The sequence below is a fragment of the Pogoniulus pusillus genome, chromosome 11 (assembly GCF_015220805.1).
Source record: "Pogoniulus pusillus isolate bPogPus1 chromosome 11, bPogPus1.pri, whole genome shotgun sequence".
Classification (NCBI taxonomy): Eukaryota; Metazoa; Chordata; class Aves; order Piciformes; family Lybiidae; genus Pogoniulus; species Pogoniulus pusillus.
In genome coordinates this window covers 6,463,392-6,481,573 of record NC_087274.1, presented here as the reverse complement: position 1 = coordinate 6,481,573, position 18,182 = coordinate 6,463,392, and the positions used below count along the sequence as shown (strand labels likewise).

General features: G+C 59.8%; 2 protein-coding genes across 5 annotated transcripts in view; one reads left to right on the top strand and one right to left on the bottom strand.

The window, feature by feature from the left end:
- The window catches only part of SDK2 (sidekick cell adhesion molecule 2), a 58,968-nt gene extending 44,916 nt beyond the window's left edge, over positions 1-14,052 (top strand). For 2 of the 4 annotated variants that reach the window (XM_064150681.1, XM_064150678.1), the window contains exons 19-45: positions 268-463; positions 727-825; positions 1,058-1,249; positions 1,341-1,462; positions 1,534-1,643; positions 1,732-1,882; positions 2,020-2,257; positions 2,342-2,457; positions 2,632-2,821; positions 3,039-3,137; positions 3,601-3,795; positions 3,882-4,083; positions 4,640-4,743; positions 4,866-4,936; positions 5,056-5,191; positions 5,843-5,899; positions 6,137-6,238; positions 6,409-6,524; positions 7,054-7,240; positions 8,192-8,329; positions 8,411-8,587; positions 8,715-8,840; positions 9,661-9,825; positions 10,165-10,305; positions 10,924-11,062; positions 11,404-11,530; positions 12,666-14,052. In XM_064150681.1, the coding sequence (XP_064006751.1) occupies positions 268-463; positions 727-825; positions 1,058-1,249; positions 1,341-1,462; positions 1,534-1,643; positions 1,732-1,882; positions 2,020-2,257; positions 2,342-2,457; positions 2,632-2,821; positions 3,039-3,137; positions 3,601-3,795; positions 3,882-4,083; positions 4,640-4,743; positions 4,866-4,936; positions 5,056-5,191; positions 5,843-5,899; positions 6,137-6,238; positions 6,409-6,524; positions 7,054-7,240; positions 8,192-8,329; positions 8,411-8,587; positions 8,715-8,840; positions 9,661-9,825; positions 10,165-10,305; positions 10,924-11,062; positions 11,404-11,530; positions 12,666-13,019 (4,050 nt within the window). In that variant the 3' untranslated portion in view covers positions 13,020-14,052. The remainder of the gene's footprint in view (positions 1-267; positions 464-726; positions 826-1,057; positions 1,250-1,340; positions 1,463-1,533; positions 1,644-1,731; positions 1,883-2,019; positions 2,258-2,341; positions 2,458-2,631; positions 2,822-3,038; positions 3,138-3,600; positions 3,796-3,881; positions 4,084-4,639; positions 4,744-4,865; positions 4,937-5,055; positions 5,192-5,842; positions 5,900-6,136; positions 6,239-6,408; positions 6,525-7,053; positions 7,241-8,191; positions 8,330-8,410; positions 8,588-8,714; positions 8,841-9,660; positions 9,826-10,164; positions 10,306-10,923; positions 11,063-11,403; positions 11,531-12,665) is intronic. The other 2 variants (XM_064150679.1, XM_064150680.1) reach the window with 2 other exon arrangements.
- The window catches only part of RPL38 (ribosomal protein L38), a 187,550-nt gene that overhangs the window by 115,113 nt on the left and 54,255 nt on the right, over positions 1-18,182 (bottom strand). The window lies entirely within an intron of this gene.

Here is an 18,182-nt window from a genome sequence, read left to right as displayed (position 1 = left end):
GTCCAATACTCCAAGAGAGGTCTCACCAGAGCAGAGTGGCAGAATCACCTCTCTTGATCTGCTGGCCATGCTTCTTTTGGTGCATCCTGGGATGCCATTGTTTCTGCATGACCTTCTCTGGCTGAACCTGCCTTGGCAAGCGGGTTGGACCCACTGACCTCTGGGGGTCCCTTCCAACCCTACCACTCTGTGACTCTGTGGAGGGTGATGCTTGTGGTACTGGTGGGGGCACTGATACGTCGCGGATTCAGCTCTCTCTTCCTGCAGCTCATCGCCTGGGAGCCAGAGCACGAGGAGGAAGCGACGGTGGTGACAGTGCGCCCCAACTTCCAGGACAACATCCACGTGGGCTACGTGACAGGGCTGCGGAAGTTCGCCGAGTACCTCACCTCGGTGCTGTGCTTCACCACGCCGGGGGACGGCCCGCGCAGCCCCCCCCAGCTGGTGCGCACCCACGAGGACGGTACGGGGGGCTCCGCGTTCCCCGGGATGGACCCTGCCTGCCCATGTGGCTCCTGGGGAGGGTGGGAGAGGTCCCAAGATGGGGAATTGGTCTCATTGGTGCTGCTGGTGGGGATGTGGAATGAGAGTGGAGCTGGAGCAGTGGGAAGCCCCATCCAAGGAGAGCCCTCTCCATGCCTCAGTCCTTGCAGGGGTCCTGTGGGTGCTGAGGGCTCCTGCCCTTGGTTGCGCAGCTGCCTGCTGAGCCTGGGTGTCTTTGGGCAGTGCCTGGCCCCGTGGGACATCTCAGCTTCATTGACATCCTGGACACATCCCTGAAGGTCAGCTGGCAGGAGCCACTGGAAAAGAACGGCATCCTGACAGGTGAGGGAGAAGTGGCAGCTACCCAGGTTTCACGTCAGACCTCTTTCCACTCTGCAGCTTCTGCTCCCAGTCTCCTTCCCACCTCACAACATCTTCCCACCCTGAAGCACCTTCCACCCCACAGCATCTCCTCTCAGTCCCCTTCCCACCCTGAACCTTCTCCTCCTGGCCCCACTCAGCTCCTCGGTGTGGGCAGTGACGGGGGCTGATGGCACTGGGCATGATGTTTCAGGCTACCGGATCTCGTGGGAGGAGTACAACCGCACCAACACGCGGGTGACGCATTACCTGCCCAACGTCACCCTGGAGTACCGCGTCACCGGCCTCACCGCCCTCACCACCTACACCATCGAAGTGGCTGCCATGACCTCCAAGGGCCAGGGCCAGGTCTCCTCCTCCACCATCTCCTCAGGGGTGCCTCCAGGTAAGTGAGGCTATGCAGAGGTGTCAGTAGGCTGCAGACAGTGCTGGAGGTGAGCGAGCTGGTACCATCCACCCTGCCCCTCTCCCCACAGAGCTCCCTGGTGCCCCCACTAACCTGGGCATCTCCAACATTGGACCTCGCTCTGTCACACTCCAGTTTCGCCCAGGTTATGACGGCAAAACCTCCATCTCCCGCTGGCAGGTGGAGGCACAGGTATGGAGTGACTTGGGGGGGAGAGGGGTGAAGGGTATTGGGGTGCAGCTCACCCCACTCTCATCCCACAGATGGGCCAGAGTGGTGAGGCCGAAGAATGGGGACTTGTTCACCAGCTGGCTAATGAGCCTGATGCCCGCTCCATGGAGGTGCCCAACCTGAAGCCCTACACCTACTACAGGCGAGTGGCCAGGATGGTGCCACAATGTCCTCCCAGTGGGGACCAGAGCTCTCTTGCCCCTACTGTGACCCTCCCTCTCCTCTCTCAGTTTCCGCATGCGGCAGGTGAACATCGTGGGCACCAGCCCCCCCAGCCTGCCCTCCAGGAGGATCCAGACCCTGCAAGCCCCCCCAGACCTGGCACCTGCTAATGTCACCCTGAGGACAGCCAGTGAGACCAGCCTGTGGCTGCGCTGGATGGTGAGAGAGGGACTGCAGCTTGGTGGGGTCTGTGCCCATGGGCACAGGGTGCATAGGGGCAGATGGGAAGCTGGGGAGGGATGGTGCTGGGCTGGCTGTGGGAACTCAGGAGTGATGGTGACTGTGTCTGGGGCCAGCCCCTCCTGGAGCAGGAGTACAACGGGAACCCTGACTCGGTGGGCTACAGGATCCGGTACGCACGCTTGGACGGGCGAGGGCAGCCAGTGGTGCATGTCATCCACGACCGCGTGGAGCGGGAGTACACCATCGAGGACTTGGAGGAGTGGACAGAGTACCGGGTGCAGGTCCAAGCCTTCAATGCCATCGGCTCGGGGCCCTGGAGCCAGCTGGTGGTGGGACGCACTCGGGAGTCAGGTACCGCTGCCCATCCCATAGTGCTGAACGCTCACCCCCGCTGGATCCTGCCACTGACCCGCCCATTGTCATGCCCTCTTCCAGTGCCCTCCTCTGGCCCCAACAACGTATCAGCAGTGGCCACCACCTCCAGCAGCATGCTGGTCCGATGGAGTGACATCCTTGAGGCAGACTGCAACGGCCTCATCCTGGGCTACAAGGTGAGTTCCTGCCACAGCCCCATAGCCTGCCAGCCACACATGACTTCCTCTGGGGGGAATCACCCTGCAGACTGTGCCACCTTCAAGAGATGGTGCCTAACCATGCCAGCCCTTAGGAGTCCAGGGAGGTCCCAGGGGCTGTGGCACTGCCATGTCACACAGGGTCTGTTGCAGGTGATGTACAAGGAGAAGGACTCGGATGGACGTGCCCAGTTCTGGCTGGCAGAAGGCAATGCCTCCCGCAGCGCCCAGCTGACTGGCCTGGGCAAATACACCCTGTATGAGATCCGTGTGCTGGCCTTCACCAGGATCGGTGATGGGGTGCCCAGCCGGCCCCCGGTCTTTGAGCGGACGCTGGATGACGGTGGGTGACAGCACCTGGGTGGGCAGAGAGATCCCACTGGGTTTTGAGCAGTCCCTTGGGTGCTTAAGGCCCTCCCATCCAAACCCATCCCTGTTCCTTGGGGTGATATTTCCCCCCCTGACTGAGGCACCCAGGGTTGCCATCCTCAGGGGACTGGAGCTGAATCTTCACATGCACTTGTGCCCTCCTCACTGAAACCCATCTCTTCCCTCTCCAGTGCCTGGACCACCTGTGGGGATCCTCTTCCCTGAAGTGAGGACCACCTTGGTGCGGCTCATCTGGCAGCCACCCGCAGCACCCAATGGCATCATCCTGGGTAGGTGGGGAGCTGTCCCAGTTGTGCCATGCTTGAGATGCTTTGCAGATGGACACAGAACTCCCATGGGAGCAGGAATCAACACAAAGGGGCAGAGACCACCTCCTGAAATCCTCCAAGCATCTTGAAACCAGTTGTCCCCAGGGCTGGGGTTCCCTCACAGCAGGCTGTGCTAGGTCCCTAGCTGGCTGTGAGCTTTCCTGTGCAGGTAGCCAAAAAGCTGTTAGTGCTAGCCCTGTGTGTGGGCAGGGATGGAGGAGGGAGGCATGCGTGGGGAGAGCACAGGATGGAGCACAGGGTGGACATCCAGATGGATGCATATCTGTGTGGCTTGCCTTGGGTGATCCTGCTTTGACAGGGGGGTTGGAGTTGATGATCTTGAGTGGTAGGGGTTGATAGGGACCTTTCCATGATTCTATGGTGTCTCCTCCAGTAGCCCCACTATGCCCTCCTTTCCTTGCAGCATACCAGGTCAGCCACTGCCTCAACACCACTGCAGCTAATGCAGCCACCGTGGAGGTGCTGGAGCCCAGCGCCCGGCAGTACACAGCCACCGGCCTGCAGCCCGAGGCCACTTACCTGTTCCGCATCGCGGCACAGACCCGCAAGGGCTGGGGTGAGGCAGCCGAAGCCCTGGTGGTGACCACGGAGAAGAGAGGTAATGGTGGGGGGTCAAGCCCACTGTGGGGGGCTGTGCGTGCCCGTGGTGTGCCTGCGGTGCTCCCAGCCCCTCGCCTCTCCCAGACCGCCCGCAGCCCCCCGGGAAGCCGCTGGCACAGCAAGAGGAGGTGCGAGCCCGCAGCGTGCTGCTCTCCTGGGAGCCTGGCAGTGATGGGCTCTCCCCGGTCCGCTACTACACCGTGCAGAGCCGCGAGCTGCCCGACGGCGAGTGGGCACTGCACTCTGCCTCCATCAGCCGCAATGCCACCGCCTTTGTGGTGGACAGGTGAGCCATGGGTTGGGTCTCAGTGATGCCAGGGAAGTGCTTTGGGCAGTTACACAGAATCTCACGATCCTGGACTAGCAGGGGGTGGAAGGGGTTCAAACCTTCTGCTAAAGCAGGGTCACCTAAACCAGGCTGCCTAGTATATTTGGAACCTCTTCAGAGAGGGAGACTCCGCAGTCTCTCTGGGCAGCCTGTTCCAGTGCTCCAGCACCCTCACAGGAAAAATTTCCCTTGTGTTCAGACAGAACCTGTGCCCACTGCCCTTTGTCTTGTTACTGGGCACCACTGAAGAGGGTCTGGCCCCACCCTTAGTACTCCCACTCTTTAGATATTGATAAGCATTGAGATGATGCCCTCTCAGTATTCAGATCTCTCAGCCTTGCCTTGTCAGAGAGATACTCCAGTCCTCACATCATCTTTGCCACCCGCTGCTGCACCATGCAAACGCTTGCAGCAGGGTTGGGAATTTCCAGCCAATGGGCCCTGCGGGAGGGAGGGTGGCACACGGATGCATCCAACAGCCTCACCATCATTGACCCACTTTGCTTCCACACAGGCTGAAGCCCTTCACCTCCTACAAGTTCCGTGTGAAGGCCACGAATGACATTGGCGACAGCGAGTACAGCGAGGAGTCGGAGTCACTCACCACCTTGCAGGCAGGTCAGCACAGGCTGCAGCTCCTGGGGCATCCCCTCATGCCCAGGGCATCTCCCTGCTGTAGCTGGGCATCTCCCTGTGGCCAGGGCATCTCTAAAGCCTCATTACCTTCTTCTCCCCCACAGCCCCTGAGGAAGCCCCCACCATCCTCTCTGTCACCCCCCACACTACCACATCGGTGCTCATCCGCTGGCAGGTACCATGCTCTCTGCCTTGCAGGTTGTCACAGGTGGCACCAAAGTGTCCTGAGGACAGCCACCTCGGGGTGCTGGGAGCCCCAGGTCAGAGCAGCCCCTCACTATCCTCCCCATGCAGCCCCCGTCTGAGGACAAGATCAATGGGATCCTGCTGGGTTTCCGTCTCCGCTACCGCGAGCTGGTGCACGACAGCCTGCGCGGCTTCACCCTGCGTGGCATTGGCAACCCTGGCACCATGTGGGCTGAGCTCACCCGTGAGTACTGCTAGTGCCATTGAGCCTGGGGATATGTAGCTTGGGAGGGGTGTGACCCAGCAAAGGTGGGTGGAGGACAAGGCAGAACTGCATCTTGCACTCCATGGCCTCTCCTGGGTATCGCTCTGGAGCTGTAAGGGTCAGGCTGTGCACCACGGAGCTGTCACCAGCCCACTCATGCCACCAGGTCCATGACACACTTGTCTGCATTATTACTGATTCAGTCCTGCTGTCCTCTGCTCCCATGTCCCTGCAGCAGAGGTGTCCTTGTGTCTGCATCTAATGTGTGTGTCTGTGGCATCCTGCTGTGTGTCTGAGTGTGCTGCCATCCTCAGAACTCGAAGGGAGTGGGGCCACAGGGTCTCGGGAACAGCAGGAGCATGAGTGACTCAGCCATAGTCAGATCCCCATGGAGAACCTGATGCCCAGACCTGGCTCATGCCAATTCAGGAATGGGGCTGGAGGATGGAAAGGCTCCTTGGTGCTGTGACAGCCCCCTTGGCACCCGGGGCTGACAGGACCCTTGCAGGGGACCCCTGGCACACCCCAGATTGGGTGGTCATGCTGGAGTGGATGCTCTGAGGTGGGAGACCCCTGTGCTGTGTGTGGAATCTAACTGGTTGCCTGCTCTCCCTGCCCTCTGCCACCCAGCTGTCTACACCGTGCACAACCTCAGCGAGGTCTCCCTCACCCAGTACGAGCTGGACAGTAAGTGTCTGCTTCCCGTGACCCTCCCTCTGTGTGTCTTCCCTACTGCCACCCCCGTGTGTTCTTTCCTCTGTCTGCCTGTACCGTGGGGTGGTCTGATCGCCCTTTCCCCAGGGACACCTCTGCCTGTCCATCTCTGTTGCTCCTGGTAGAGCTCCCCAGTGAGGGGAGTCCTAGGGCCCCCACACCAGTGGCCACAGGGAGGGCTCTGCTCACCTCTTCTCCCTTCCCTCCCAGACCTGAGCAAGCACCGGCGCTATGAGATCCGCATGAGCGTGTACAACGCAGTGGGTGAGGGTCCCCCCAGCCCCCCCCAGGAGGTCTTTGTGGGTGAAGCTGGTGAGTCTGTGCTGGCCCTGCCTTGTGGGGGGAGCTGCAGGGAGGGGGCTTCACTCTCCTGGTACTCCGTGCTTGTGCCGAGACAAGGCAGTGGTGCCCCATGTCAAGAGGGGCTTTGGCTTGTCCAGGTCCCAGCAGCGCTGTGACACTGTTCCCTTCCCTTGGCACAGTGCCCACTGCTGCACCGCAGAACGTGGCTGTGCAGGCAGCCACTGCCACCCAGCTGGATGTCACCTGGGAACCACCACCTGTCGAGAGTCAGAATGGGGACATCCAGGGCTATAAGGTACTGCAACCTGTCACCCACCCGGGTGACAGGGACACTGGGTGCCTGGGAAGGGGCTATGCGTGCTGGCGGGGAAGAGAAGTGGGGCAGATGCCAGGTGTCCCGCGGAGATGCCGGGTGTCCCATCCCAGTGCCAGGCGGTCAAAGGGCAGCAGGTGGCGCAGTTGGTCCTCGGATGCTGCCGGGATGCTGCCGGGACGCTCAGTCCTATGCTCTGGGCACCTCATTGGCCACATCTATGATAGTTCCTCCTTCTCAGCCCCATCCTTTGAGATACAGGCACAGCTCAGAGGTGATCTCAGGGCACTTGGTCTGCTGAACAACGGTGCTGACCCTGTGCCATATCTGGTGCCCAGCGCAGGCTGGAATCACCCTGGAGGAAAGGTCATTCCTTCCCCTCCGTCTCAGCACCAGGCTGGCACACTAAGCAGCCTGGGCAGGGCTTTGTGGAGCGTTCAGGCACAGCAGAGGGCCTGGGGAAGGTGAGGTGGGCTGAATCCATGCAACCCCACGCCCACTTCTCCTGCAGATCCACTTCTGGGAAGCCCAGCGGCAGAACGAGAGTGCACGGGTGAAGACTCTCTTCCTGCCCGAGTCCGGGGTGAAGCTGAAGAACCTGACCGGGTACACCTCCTACTGGGTCAGCGTCTCTGCCTTCAACGCCGCAGGGGATGGGCCCCGCAGCACCCCCGTCCAGGGGCGGACGCAGCAGGCAGGTGGGGCCCGTGGTAGCCCTTTGCTCAACAGGATCTCCTGGGCTCTGTGGGGAGATGTCTCCCTAGGTCTGGTTCCAGTGACATCTGTGGGTGATATGGGCACAGAGGAACCAAATGAGGTTCAACAAGGACAAGTGCAGAGTCCTGCACCTGGGAAGGAATAATAAACTGCACCAGTACAGGCTGGGAGGTGATCTGCTGGAGAGCAGCCCTGTGGAGAGGGACCTGGGGGTCCTGGTGGCTAACAAGTTACCCATGGCACAGCAATGTGCCCTTGTGGCCAAGAAGGCCAATGGGATCCTGGGGTGTATTAGGAAGACTGTGTCCAGCAGATCAAGGAAGGTTTTCCCTCCCCTCTGCTCTGCCCTGCTGAGACCTCATCTTGAGCACTGCACTCAGTTTTGGGCTCCCCAGTTTAAGAAGGATGAGGATCTGCTGGAGAGGGTCCAGTGGAGGGCTACAAGGATGATTGGAGGACTGGAGCACTGCCTGATGAGGAGAGGCTGAGGGACCTGCTCTGGCAGGAGGGTTGGACTTGATGATCTCCTTGGATCCCTTCCAACCCCTGACATCCTGTGATCCTGTGATACTTCAGGAGTTGTACCCAAGTTGTACCTTGGCTCCACTTCCTGCAATTTTGAGCAGAGACCATCTCTAGGCTCACCCCAGAGTGCTTGTGGGTTGTGAGGGGACATGAAAGTGAAGGTCTTGCCTGAGACTTGATGAGGATGAAGGTCTCAGAAGGAGAGACAAGGAGAGAACTTGTTCCCCTAGCTGTACACAGCAATCCGGTGGGGATGGAGACACTGAGGGGTGGCACCAGGATGGTGTAAGATGATGAGAGTGAGTTCTCTAGCCCCATTAGGGTGGAGGCAGGGATTTGGGCTGACTTGGTGCCTGGAGTACATCCTAGGAGCACTGAGCTGGCCCTGGCCACCTCACTCCTCACAGCCCCCAGTGCCCCCGGGTCCATCCGGTTCAGCGAGCTGACCACCACATCAGTGAACGTGTCCTGGGAACCACCACCGCTGCCCAACGGCATCCTCGAGGGCTACAGGCTGGTCTACGAACCCTGCATGCCTGTGGACGGTGAGGGCACAGTGGGGGCACCGTAGGGAGGCTGGGGGCGCTGCGGGGAGGTGGGAGGGCTCCGTGGAAGCCCCGGCTCAGCCTCTGTCCCCGCAGGTGTCAGTAAGATCGTGACAGTGGACGTGAAGGGGACCAGCCCGCTGTGGATGAAGGTGAAGGACCTGGCTGAGGGCGTGACGTACCGGTTCCGAATCCGGGCCAGAACCTTCGCCTACGGGCCAGACGTTGAGGCAAACATCACCACGGGGCCCGGGGAAGGTAAGGGCACATGCGGGGTGCCGTGCCAGGCCGAGGCAAGAGATGCAATGGGGACAGTTCCCCCAGTGCCACTGAGGCTGCGTGCCGCTTGGTACCGACGTGCTCCAGCTCTGCTCTGGGTCCCCAGGTGCCCCTGGCCCCCCTGGTGAACCTTTCATCTCCCGCTACGGCTCAGCTATCACCATCCACTGGTCAAGCGGGGACCCCGGGCAAGGGCCCATCACCAGATACGTCATTGAAGCTCGTCCTTCAGGTACTGCAGCTACTCTCTGCTTTCCAGCCCCACCTCAATGCCAGCCATGCCTTAGGTTCAGGAGAAACTGAGGCAAGGGGCCCTGACCTCTCCCAGCCCACCCAACAGGTTGGAGGTGGGGGTCAGGATCCAGGTGTGTGGTGTGTCAGACGCTGGTCCACAAGGACCAAGTGGCCACTGACTGGGGCTGGTGGAAGGGGGATGGTGAGGTGTGGAGCAGCACCATTCAGATCTGCTGTTTTCATGGGCATGGAGATCCTGATGATCCCCTAGCAAGGCAAGGGGGTTTGGGGAGTATCAGAGCTATCCCAAAATCAGAGGAGCCAGCTCCTGTGTAGGCAGGGTCAGGCAGGGCTGGCAATCAGGACTCCCCATTCCTGTGGCAGGGAGCCAGCAGGCACAGCCATGCTGTGTCCTGCAGCCCCAGGTAATGATTACTCCCTGCCACAGAGACCACAGCTCTGAAGACCTAATCGATCACTAATGGGGGTCAATATTGCTCCCCACGTGGAGGTCAGCACCTGGGAGGGAAACCCCTTGCTCCCGTGAGCATATGGTGCTGCCAGGGGTGCTCCAGGGCTGTGGTGGGAGTGGGTCCTCAGGGAGCTGCTTTGGCCTGGTGTGTAAGTGGGGCAGGTGATCGATCAGCTGTCACTATGGCTTGTTAATGCTGCTGCTGCTGTGAGTGAGCTCGGTGCCTGCTGCACTCAGGAGGGCAGATGGGGAGGGCACACGCTCCTGAGTGCAGGGAGATCAGCCTCTCCTCATGGGCAGCCTCACAGAAGTGGTCCTCACCTCCCAGGTCACTTCTCTTTTCCAGATGAGGGGCTCTGGGACATCCTGATCAAAGACATCCCCAAGGAGGTGACCTCCTACACCTTCAGCATGGACATCCTGAAGCAGGGGGTCAGCTATGACTTCCGTGTCATCGCTGTGAACGACTATGGCTATGGGACCCCCAGCACACCTTCCCCCTCTGTGTCAGGTAGCCAGCAGGGACAACATGGGGTGTCTCTGTGGGGATGCTTTCACCCCTGTGCTGGAGGAAGGGTGCCAGCACTGCTCTGTTCCCATGGCCCCTGCTGAACCCCATCTCCCTGACTCTGCCTAGATGCTACAGAGTCCCAAATCCTTCTGCCAGCAACATCTATCAGCACTCCCCTGGCAATGCCTCCTGCTATCCCCCTTTAACCTGCTCCCTGATGTCAGTCCAGGTCTCACAAATCTTCTTGATATGGCCACATGCCCTGCAGAAGAATCTCCCCCTCTCTACTTGTTTGCCCCCCGTGCTCACCCCTCTCTTATCCTTCCTGCTGTGCCCCAGCCCAGAAAGCCAATCCATTCTATGAGGAGTGGTGGTTCCTGGTGGTCATTGCCCTGGTAGGGCTCATCTTCATCCTGCTGCTCGTCTTTGTGCTCATCATCCGTGGGCAGAGCAAGAAGTATGCCAAGAAGTCAGACTCAGGTGAGCACCAGGGGTGTGGTGGGTGGTGATGGGACCCATTGGGGTGCAGATCCTTGGCCCCTTAGGAGCTTCCCTGTCTGCTGTTAGGGTCTGAGCAGGGTGAGGAGAGCCTGCCTCGGGGCAGAGCTCTTGCAAGAGATCTGGTGGCATTCGATAAAGTTGCTGTGGGCTTCCTGGAGGGTGCTGGGAGCTAAAGATTAAATAACTGACTTGTCCTGCTGTCAGCTGTGGATGGAGGCAGGGCAGTGCGGGGGCTCGGCGGAGGTCGCTGGGATTAGTCAAACACAGCTCTGTTTTCTTAGCTGTATCAAGGGCTCAAATTGTGGGGAAAATCCAGACCTCCTCATTAAGCAAACAGAGCCACCGAGCCGGGAGCCAGAGGCCATGGGGCGGGGCAGGGCGTGAGCCAAAGCGGGCAGGCTCGGCACGGTCGGGGGCACTGAGCGTGGAGCTGCGTACCTTGGACTGGCACCTCATGAGCATCCCCAGGCTTTGGTGTCTGCAATGCCAGAGCCATCCCTGGGCCATTCCCTAGCCCCGACTGTGCTGGGTCCAGGTCCCTCCATGCTGTGCTGCCCGGGGAGGGTCTGGGAGGAGGCTGAGCATCCCACTCTGCAGGGAACGGCTCCAAGGCGACAGCCCTGAGCCATGGCGAGATGGTGAGCCTGGACGAGGGCAGCTTCCCAGCCCTGGAGCTCAACAATCGGCGCCTGTCTGTCAAGAACTCCTTCTGCAGGAAGAATGGCATCTATACCCGGTAGGGACCCCTCGCTGCAGCCCTCTACCTGGGCAGGGGCAGATTTTTCAAGTCCTTGTGCACATCCCTCCATCGTGCACTTGCCATGGGATGGGCACAGGGCTGAGGAAGGCTGGCACCCCAGGGAGGTTATGCTGTTTTGTCTGCTGTGCCACCTGCCGTGAGGTGCAGTCTGGACTTGCTGAGAGCTGGACAGCCTGAAAAAGGAGTCCTCGAGAGCTCATGGTCCATGGGCAGGGACTTTGGAGGGGGCTTGATGTGGTTCAGGTCTTGGCTGGGTTCATTTCTATGTGGCACAGCCTCAGGGGGGGGCCTGTACTGAGCACCCACCTCTCCCCAAGGTCCCCACCACGGCCCAGCCCTGGCAGCCTCCACTACTCAGACGAGGACGTGACCAAGTACAATGACCTGATCCCTGCCGAGAGCAGCAGCCTGACAGAGAAGCCCTCTGAGGTCTCCGACTCCCAGGTGACCACCTAGGGCTGCCTATGGGGATGGGGACATAGGATAAAGGGACACAAGGGCAGGGTGGGTGATGCTGGGAGCCCTGCCTGAGCCTCAGCTCCACTCTCTGCCTGCCACGATGCAGGACCTGATGGACATTTGGGAAAAGCAGTGCTGGTCCTGCTCTCCTGATCCCTCCTGCTTTTTGGGCAGCAACATCCCCCGTGACTCCGTGGCGCAGAGACAGAGCAAAGTTGGCACAGCTCCCAGCCCGTGTGCTGGGATGTGGCACTGCAGGGGACCCTCAGGGCTGCCGAGGACAGAGGACGGGAGGGTGAGGGGTTGGGGACTGTGCTGCTGCCCGGTCGCTGGTGGCAACGGCCGTGGCTCTGCCAACCCCACAAAATGGCACCTTTGTCTCCTCCGGGAGAAACGGGCAGCTGTGGCCGGGCAGGAGCACGGCTGTGGGCAGCTCCCAGGGCAGGCAGCTCTGAGGAGGCCACAGGAGCATCACTCCCAGGACAGATGCTGAATGGCATCTGAAAAGGGGAGACTGAATCCTAGGACAAGGTTCTGGGGGGGGCTGGGGGTGGGGTGTGTGTCCCCATGGCTATCCCCAAGCAGGAGAGGAACCAGCCGCAGGGGGTCCCCCATTGCTGCCTGCCCCGGCTGGTTCTTTGCCTTCGCACAGCAGATGCCGGCTCCGCTCCCTCTTGCCCGGGCGGGACTTGAGTGGCTTTTGAGAAGCTGTGAAGAGCGGCGGGAGCTGGTGCTGGCTCGGAGCAGCTTCCCCACCGCCCTCAATGGGCCCTTTGTGCGGGGCCGGGGGAAGCTGAATCCAATTACCAACAGCGGGGGGAGGCTGAGCTGCCCAAAAACACCCTCCCTGCCAGCCTGGGAGGGGGCATCGCAACCTTGAGGACCCCACCGTAGGGCCCCAGGATCCTGCAGCCCTTTTGTTTGAGGTTTTGTTTTGCTTTAGCAAGAGGCAGAAACCACCCCCAGGGGTGCTGCAGATGTTCCAGCTCCTAAAATCTTTTGGGCTGTGCCCACCAGCGTCCCCCAGAAAGAGCACCGGGAGCGCCCGCTCTGCTTACGGGGCTTGAGAGCGATGCTCCTCACCCCATGCTGACCCCCTCCCCCTCCTGCTTTTTTTTAGGGCAGTGACAGTGAGTACGAGGTGGACCCAGGCCACCAGAAAGCCCACTCCTTTGTCAACCACTACATCAGCGACCCCACCTACTACAACTCCTGGCGGCGGCAGCAGAAGGGCATCTCGCGGGCACAAGCCTACAGCTACACCGAGAGCGATTCGGGGGAGCCTGACCACACACCCCTCTCCAACAGCACCTCCACGCAGCAAGGCAGCCTCTTCCGCCCCAAAGCCAGCAGGACTCCCACTCCCCAGACCCCTGCCAACCCTCCCAGCCAGCCTGGTACCCTCTATCGCCCACCCAGCAGCCTGGCTCCTGGCTCCAGAGCCCCCATCGCTGGATTTTCTTCTTTTGTTTGATATTTAAACAGAAGCAAAAACAACCAGGAGGAAAAAAAAAACCAACAACAAGAAAAAGTAGGAAAAAAAAGGAGAGAGGGGAAAGAAAGAAAAGCCCCAAGAAATTAAAGCAAATGAAGATAAGCAGCAAGGGGGAGATGATGATGAGGAGGAAGCAGCCCCGGGGATGGCAGCGGTGCCAGGCTGTGTGCTGTGGTGGGTATTTGGCTTTCCTGGCCAAATGCCCAGCACCTTCCCTGGGGCTGAGGAGCAGATCCCAGCTCCCCTCCTTGGCCAAAGCTTTCTGCATTCTGGACTCTTTGGTGGAGGTGGGGCCAGAGGATGCCACATAATTGCACCTAACTTTTCCCTTGGCTGCCCCTGAGCTGCTGCCAGCCTTGCTGGGGTTCTATGGGTGCTGCTGGGCTGGGGGTAGGGGCTCTCACCGTGCCAAACCCCAGCCCCTTGCCAGCCTCCATTTGTGGCTCCCCCAGGGTAAGGGGCCAAGTGGTGGCACAGAGACTCTCAGCTGAGGAGGGGAAGAGGATCTCTGCTGATCATAGAACCTCGGGACATGAAACCCCCACCCTCGACCTCCTAGCCTCTGGGAGAAGTGGGCAGCCACCATGCCAGGAACGTATGGGACAATTAATTCCCCCTCTCCTTCGTGTCTGGCCCAACACAGCCTCCCCAGGACTTTAACCCCAGGAGAGCCCTGCTGGGGTGCACATGGTGCTGATGTCCCCCTCCCCAGTTTTGCACCCCAGGGTGATGCAGGGGCTCTGGTGAGGGCTCTGACAGGACAATGTGGTGACCATAGCCACCCCTCTCACACTTCTCATGGTTTGGGGTTTTTAAATGGGCTTTGGTGCAGAGGCCAAGGAGCATAAGGGGCATGCAGGGGCAGCAGTGCCCGGGTGGATCTGGAGGTGATTTGGTGGTCTCTGCATAGCAAAACCCTGCAGTGCCTACTGGTGAGTCAGGCACCAGCCTGGCAGGGCCATGGTGCCCAGGCTGAGCTAAGGAAGGATGCCAATAAACAGCCTGAGGATCAGCTTGTCTTGCTTCTGTGTCACCCTTCTGCAGTGGAGAAGTGACTGGCAGAGTGTATCTGTCTGTCCTGCTGCCCTGTGGTGCCAGGATAGGCCCAAGATAGGACCCAGAACAGTCTGGGGCCCTGTGGTGTCCATCTTCCTTTGTGTTTCCATCTATAGCTGGACAAAAATGGGACTTGTTAGTGGGACATGGGAGGAGGGAGGTGACCCCAGTGTACCAGGTGCTGTCAGCATCACCCCTCACCAGCAGCAGCTCCACGTGACAGACACCCGGGGAAGTTTTCAGCTGTCCTCACTGACTGCTCTGCCCTTCAGACCTGGCAGGAAGATCCAGGTGATGCACCTGGGATTCATCCCCCATCACCCCCACAGCAGCTAACAGTATGGGACTGGAGAGATGGCTGGGGATGGCTCAGAATGCTGGCAGTGCCACTGCCACCTGCTTCCTTGGCCAGGGGCTGTTCACTTGCCAGGGGCTACCAGGACCTGAGACTGTGTGATCTGCATAAATCCCACTGCTGGCAATGCAGGGGCACATGCTCAGACTCTCATTGCAGAATGGATTCTGGGGCTGTATTTGGGAACTGGTTGGAGTTGGGGATGTGAAACTCTGCCACAGGCCCACCTCACTCAACCCATGGGCTGGGGAGATGCTGCAGTGGCATTGCTGCCAAGCTGTGGCCACTGGCAGAAGCTGTGTTCCCACCTTGGCACATCACCACAGCCCGGGAGCTGGAGAAGAGGGCATTTCTGACAGGTGACTCATCTGACCTACTTGGGATCTGGTGCTGAAGGGAATGCAGCACCCAGGGGTGTCCATCACCTCCTTGGGCAGCAAAGGGAGCCCAGACACCCTGCTTGGGTGGAGTCGTTTGTACAGGGGGAGAGATGGAGCCTGTGTTTGGCTGGACAAATCCTGCCTCTTGGCTGCAGCCTGGCTCTAGCTCAAGGCATCCCAGCTTGTGCAAGAGACCTTCCTCCCACAAGGGCTGGGACACAAAGACGCCCGAGACACTGGGAAGAGCAGGTCTGGGGAGTCGAGCAGCATAGGTGAGCTCCCTGTGTGAGGGATGCTCCCCTCCAAGCAAGGGCATGTGCCAGCCCCTGTGGGCAACAATGACCCAGTGAGCACCATTCACAGCTTCTGGACATGTTCTCCACTGCAGGATGGTAGGATTCAGGTCCTGGGAGATACCTGCATGGGAGCTGCCTGGCACGGTGGTATGCCTCAGCACCAGCAACCAGTGCAGAGCAGAGCCCTGGCTCTACACAGTCACCATGGCCTGGTCATAAAGAGGAGAAACCAGAGGGTGAAGGTTTGGAGATGGCACCATACCAGGAGGTGAAGCTGCCAGTGCAGCTGTGACCAAAGTGCCCAGGGCCCTGCAGCAGCAGTGGTGGCCAAGCCAAGTTGAGTGCTTTCTGATCGTGGTTTCCCACAGCTGAAAGATGCAACACCTGAAGAAGAGGATCCCACATGCCATTGAAGCTTCAAGTTCACTCTCTGCTCCCCAGGGAGCCTCCTCAGGACAATCAGTGAGCTGTACAGGGCATGCAGCCCAGTGTGGGCACAGCAGATATGGGCCAAGGGCTGGTGGCACGAGCAGGAGCTCTGTGCTTCCCCTGTACTGCCTCAGTTTCCCCAGGGCACAGATGTAACCAAACTGGCTGAGTTTGTGAGGGAAGCTAACGTGCTTCCTGTCCCCTCTTTCCCACCTCAGATTTCACCACGTTGCTGCCACAAGTAGCTCTTGCCAAAAATTCCTCCTGCCACTCCAATCCCTCCAGGCAGGTCTGAGCTGCCCGTGCCCAACTCCACTGCTGCTTGCACTGCCAGCTCTTGGCTGCTCTGTGCAGCAGCCAGGCAGGGTGAGCTGTCGGGAGCAATCAGTCCCTGGGGACCAAATCGTCCTTGACGTCTCTCCTGCCTGCTGCTCAGTGGTGGCCTGTAGTCCTCCCAAGGGCACAGCACGGCTTGCTTATCAGGTGATAAGCCAAAGCAGGGCAGAGGGGAGAGCTGCACCCCCAGACCTCACTCAGCAGTGGTACCTACTTGCTGCCCCAGATGCGGCTGGGAGATGCTTGTGTGCCAGACACAGGGGCAGTGGCCTGCAAAGCTGGGCTGAATTCTGCCCTATCTTTTTGTTTCTTTAGTTTGGAGGAGGCAGGTTTATTTTCCAGGCTGAGATTAGCTCAGGCAAGGAGGGAATCAGAGCAAAGATAAATGCTGGGTGCACGGTGGAGGAGACCAACCCTGCAGCCTGGGCTCTACTTTTCCTCCAGATTTCTCCAATTCCCTGCCAGCTCTTGGGGCAGAGCTGAGTGTCCCCACCTTTCCCTTGCCTTGGGCCACAGGGACAGGGACAGCCTGTCCTTCTGTGCCAGGGGCTAGATGGGACTTGGCGCATCCTCAGAGCCCCGTGTGCCCCAGGCCCTGCTGCCTCCTTTGCTGTGCCAGCTTGCGAAGATCACTGCACAGGCAGAGTTGCTGGTGGCAAGGATGGCAGCAGAGTCCTCCTGGAGTGGCAAGGAGAAGAGAGCAGCGAAGAGAGAGGACACAGGTCTGTGCACCCTGTCCCACAGGTGCAGGTGCCCAGTGCCCTGGCCCAAAGTGTCCCTGTGCTGAAGCTCTGCCAAGGCAGGGGTTTTCCACGGGTGCTGCCAGCCGCAGTGGATCCTTGCAGCAGCTGTGCTCCAGGTGGGATCCCTGAGGGAAGCTGGGGGGGGGGAGGGGGGGCCACACTGTGGCCAGGTGATGGTTTTCTGGGAATGCACCAGGCTATGGGAGCCTGTTCCCTGGCATTGCTGGCCAGGGGAGCATTCCAGGTGGGAAAGGTGAGTGGATGCATGGAGGGTCTGCCTGCAGCAGGCTCTGACCTGTGCACACCTTGTTCTGGTTCTCACCATGGGTGCAGAGGTGCCAGCAGTGAACGGGTGGCATAGTCCTGCCAGGGTGTGCTGGTTAGACGGGTAACTGCTCATCTCCTGCAAACAGCATGGGGAAGGGGTGAAGTGGCACAGCTGTGAGTGCAAACTGGTGTCTGGAGGGTTGGCAGGGGCTGTTGGGGAGATTTCTGGCAGCAGCTCTGAGGCTGGAGGGATTGAGGGTGTATGGGGGCAGTGTCCCATTCCTGCACTCTGGAGTGTCTGGATGGTGATCCTCACACCCTGCTGTGGAGGTGGAGCTTGGGGAAAGTACCCACCTCGCTTGGCAGCTTATCTTGAGTGGCCAAGGCAGCATTGGCAGACAAAGCTGGCAGGCACTGGCAGCAGGAGGAGGGGATGGTGCTGCCGGGAAACTTGGGCACTTCTCCCTGCCTTGCTTTTCAAAGTGCTATTCAAGCCTTCTCTTTTTTCTTCTCTCCTTTCAAAAGCTGCTGAGAAGCAATAAAAGAAATCAGCGATGGGTTCAGGAAGGGAGGGAACAACGCAAGGACTCACTCTTGCACTCCTGAGGCTCCCAGCACCCTAACCTCGCTGCCATCTCCCCAAGGCTGGATCCAGCCCCGGGGCTCAGCATGGCCCAAGCTGCCACAGAGGACAGGGGAGGGGGCCTGTCTCTCCCAGGCAGTTTTTCAAGTCGGGTGAGTGCCTGCTCTTCCTAGACGGAGTTAGGCCAGCCCGTGGGAGCCTTCCCCGCCAGCTCCCAGCAGCCAGCTGATGCTAATCCCTCCTGACTGCGCTGTCACTGCCAGCGCCGTGCTCTCGTGACAGCATCAGGTGAGGAGAGCAGCACCGCATCAGTGTCACACCAGCCTTCGGTCAGCACTTGCTGGCCCCACAGCACTGGGTAAAGCTGCTCCTACCAGCAAACCTTCCTCCTCTTCCTCACCCACCAACAAACCATTGCTGCACCCAGCAGTGGCTCCCAGGGGAGCCCTGTTCAATCAACTGCAGGCACGGGGCTGTACCTCCTGCCTCAGTTTCCCTATGTGGAAAGCAAGGAGAACAAAACTTGCTGACCAGATCTGCTGTGTAAATGGCACTGCTGTGAGCTGAGGAAGTACAGCATGGCAGGCTGCTCGCAGGCACCAGTGGAGGTGGGGAGCTGCTGGACACCAGGCTGTGCCCTAGGTGGTTTGGTCCTGGTGCTCAGCTCAGCAAAGCCTCTCCTCTGTGTCACCTCCAG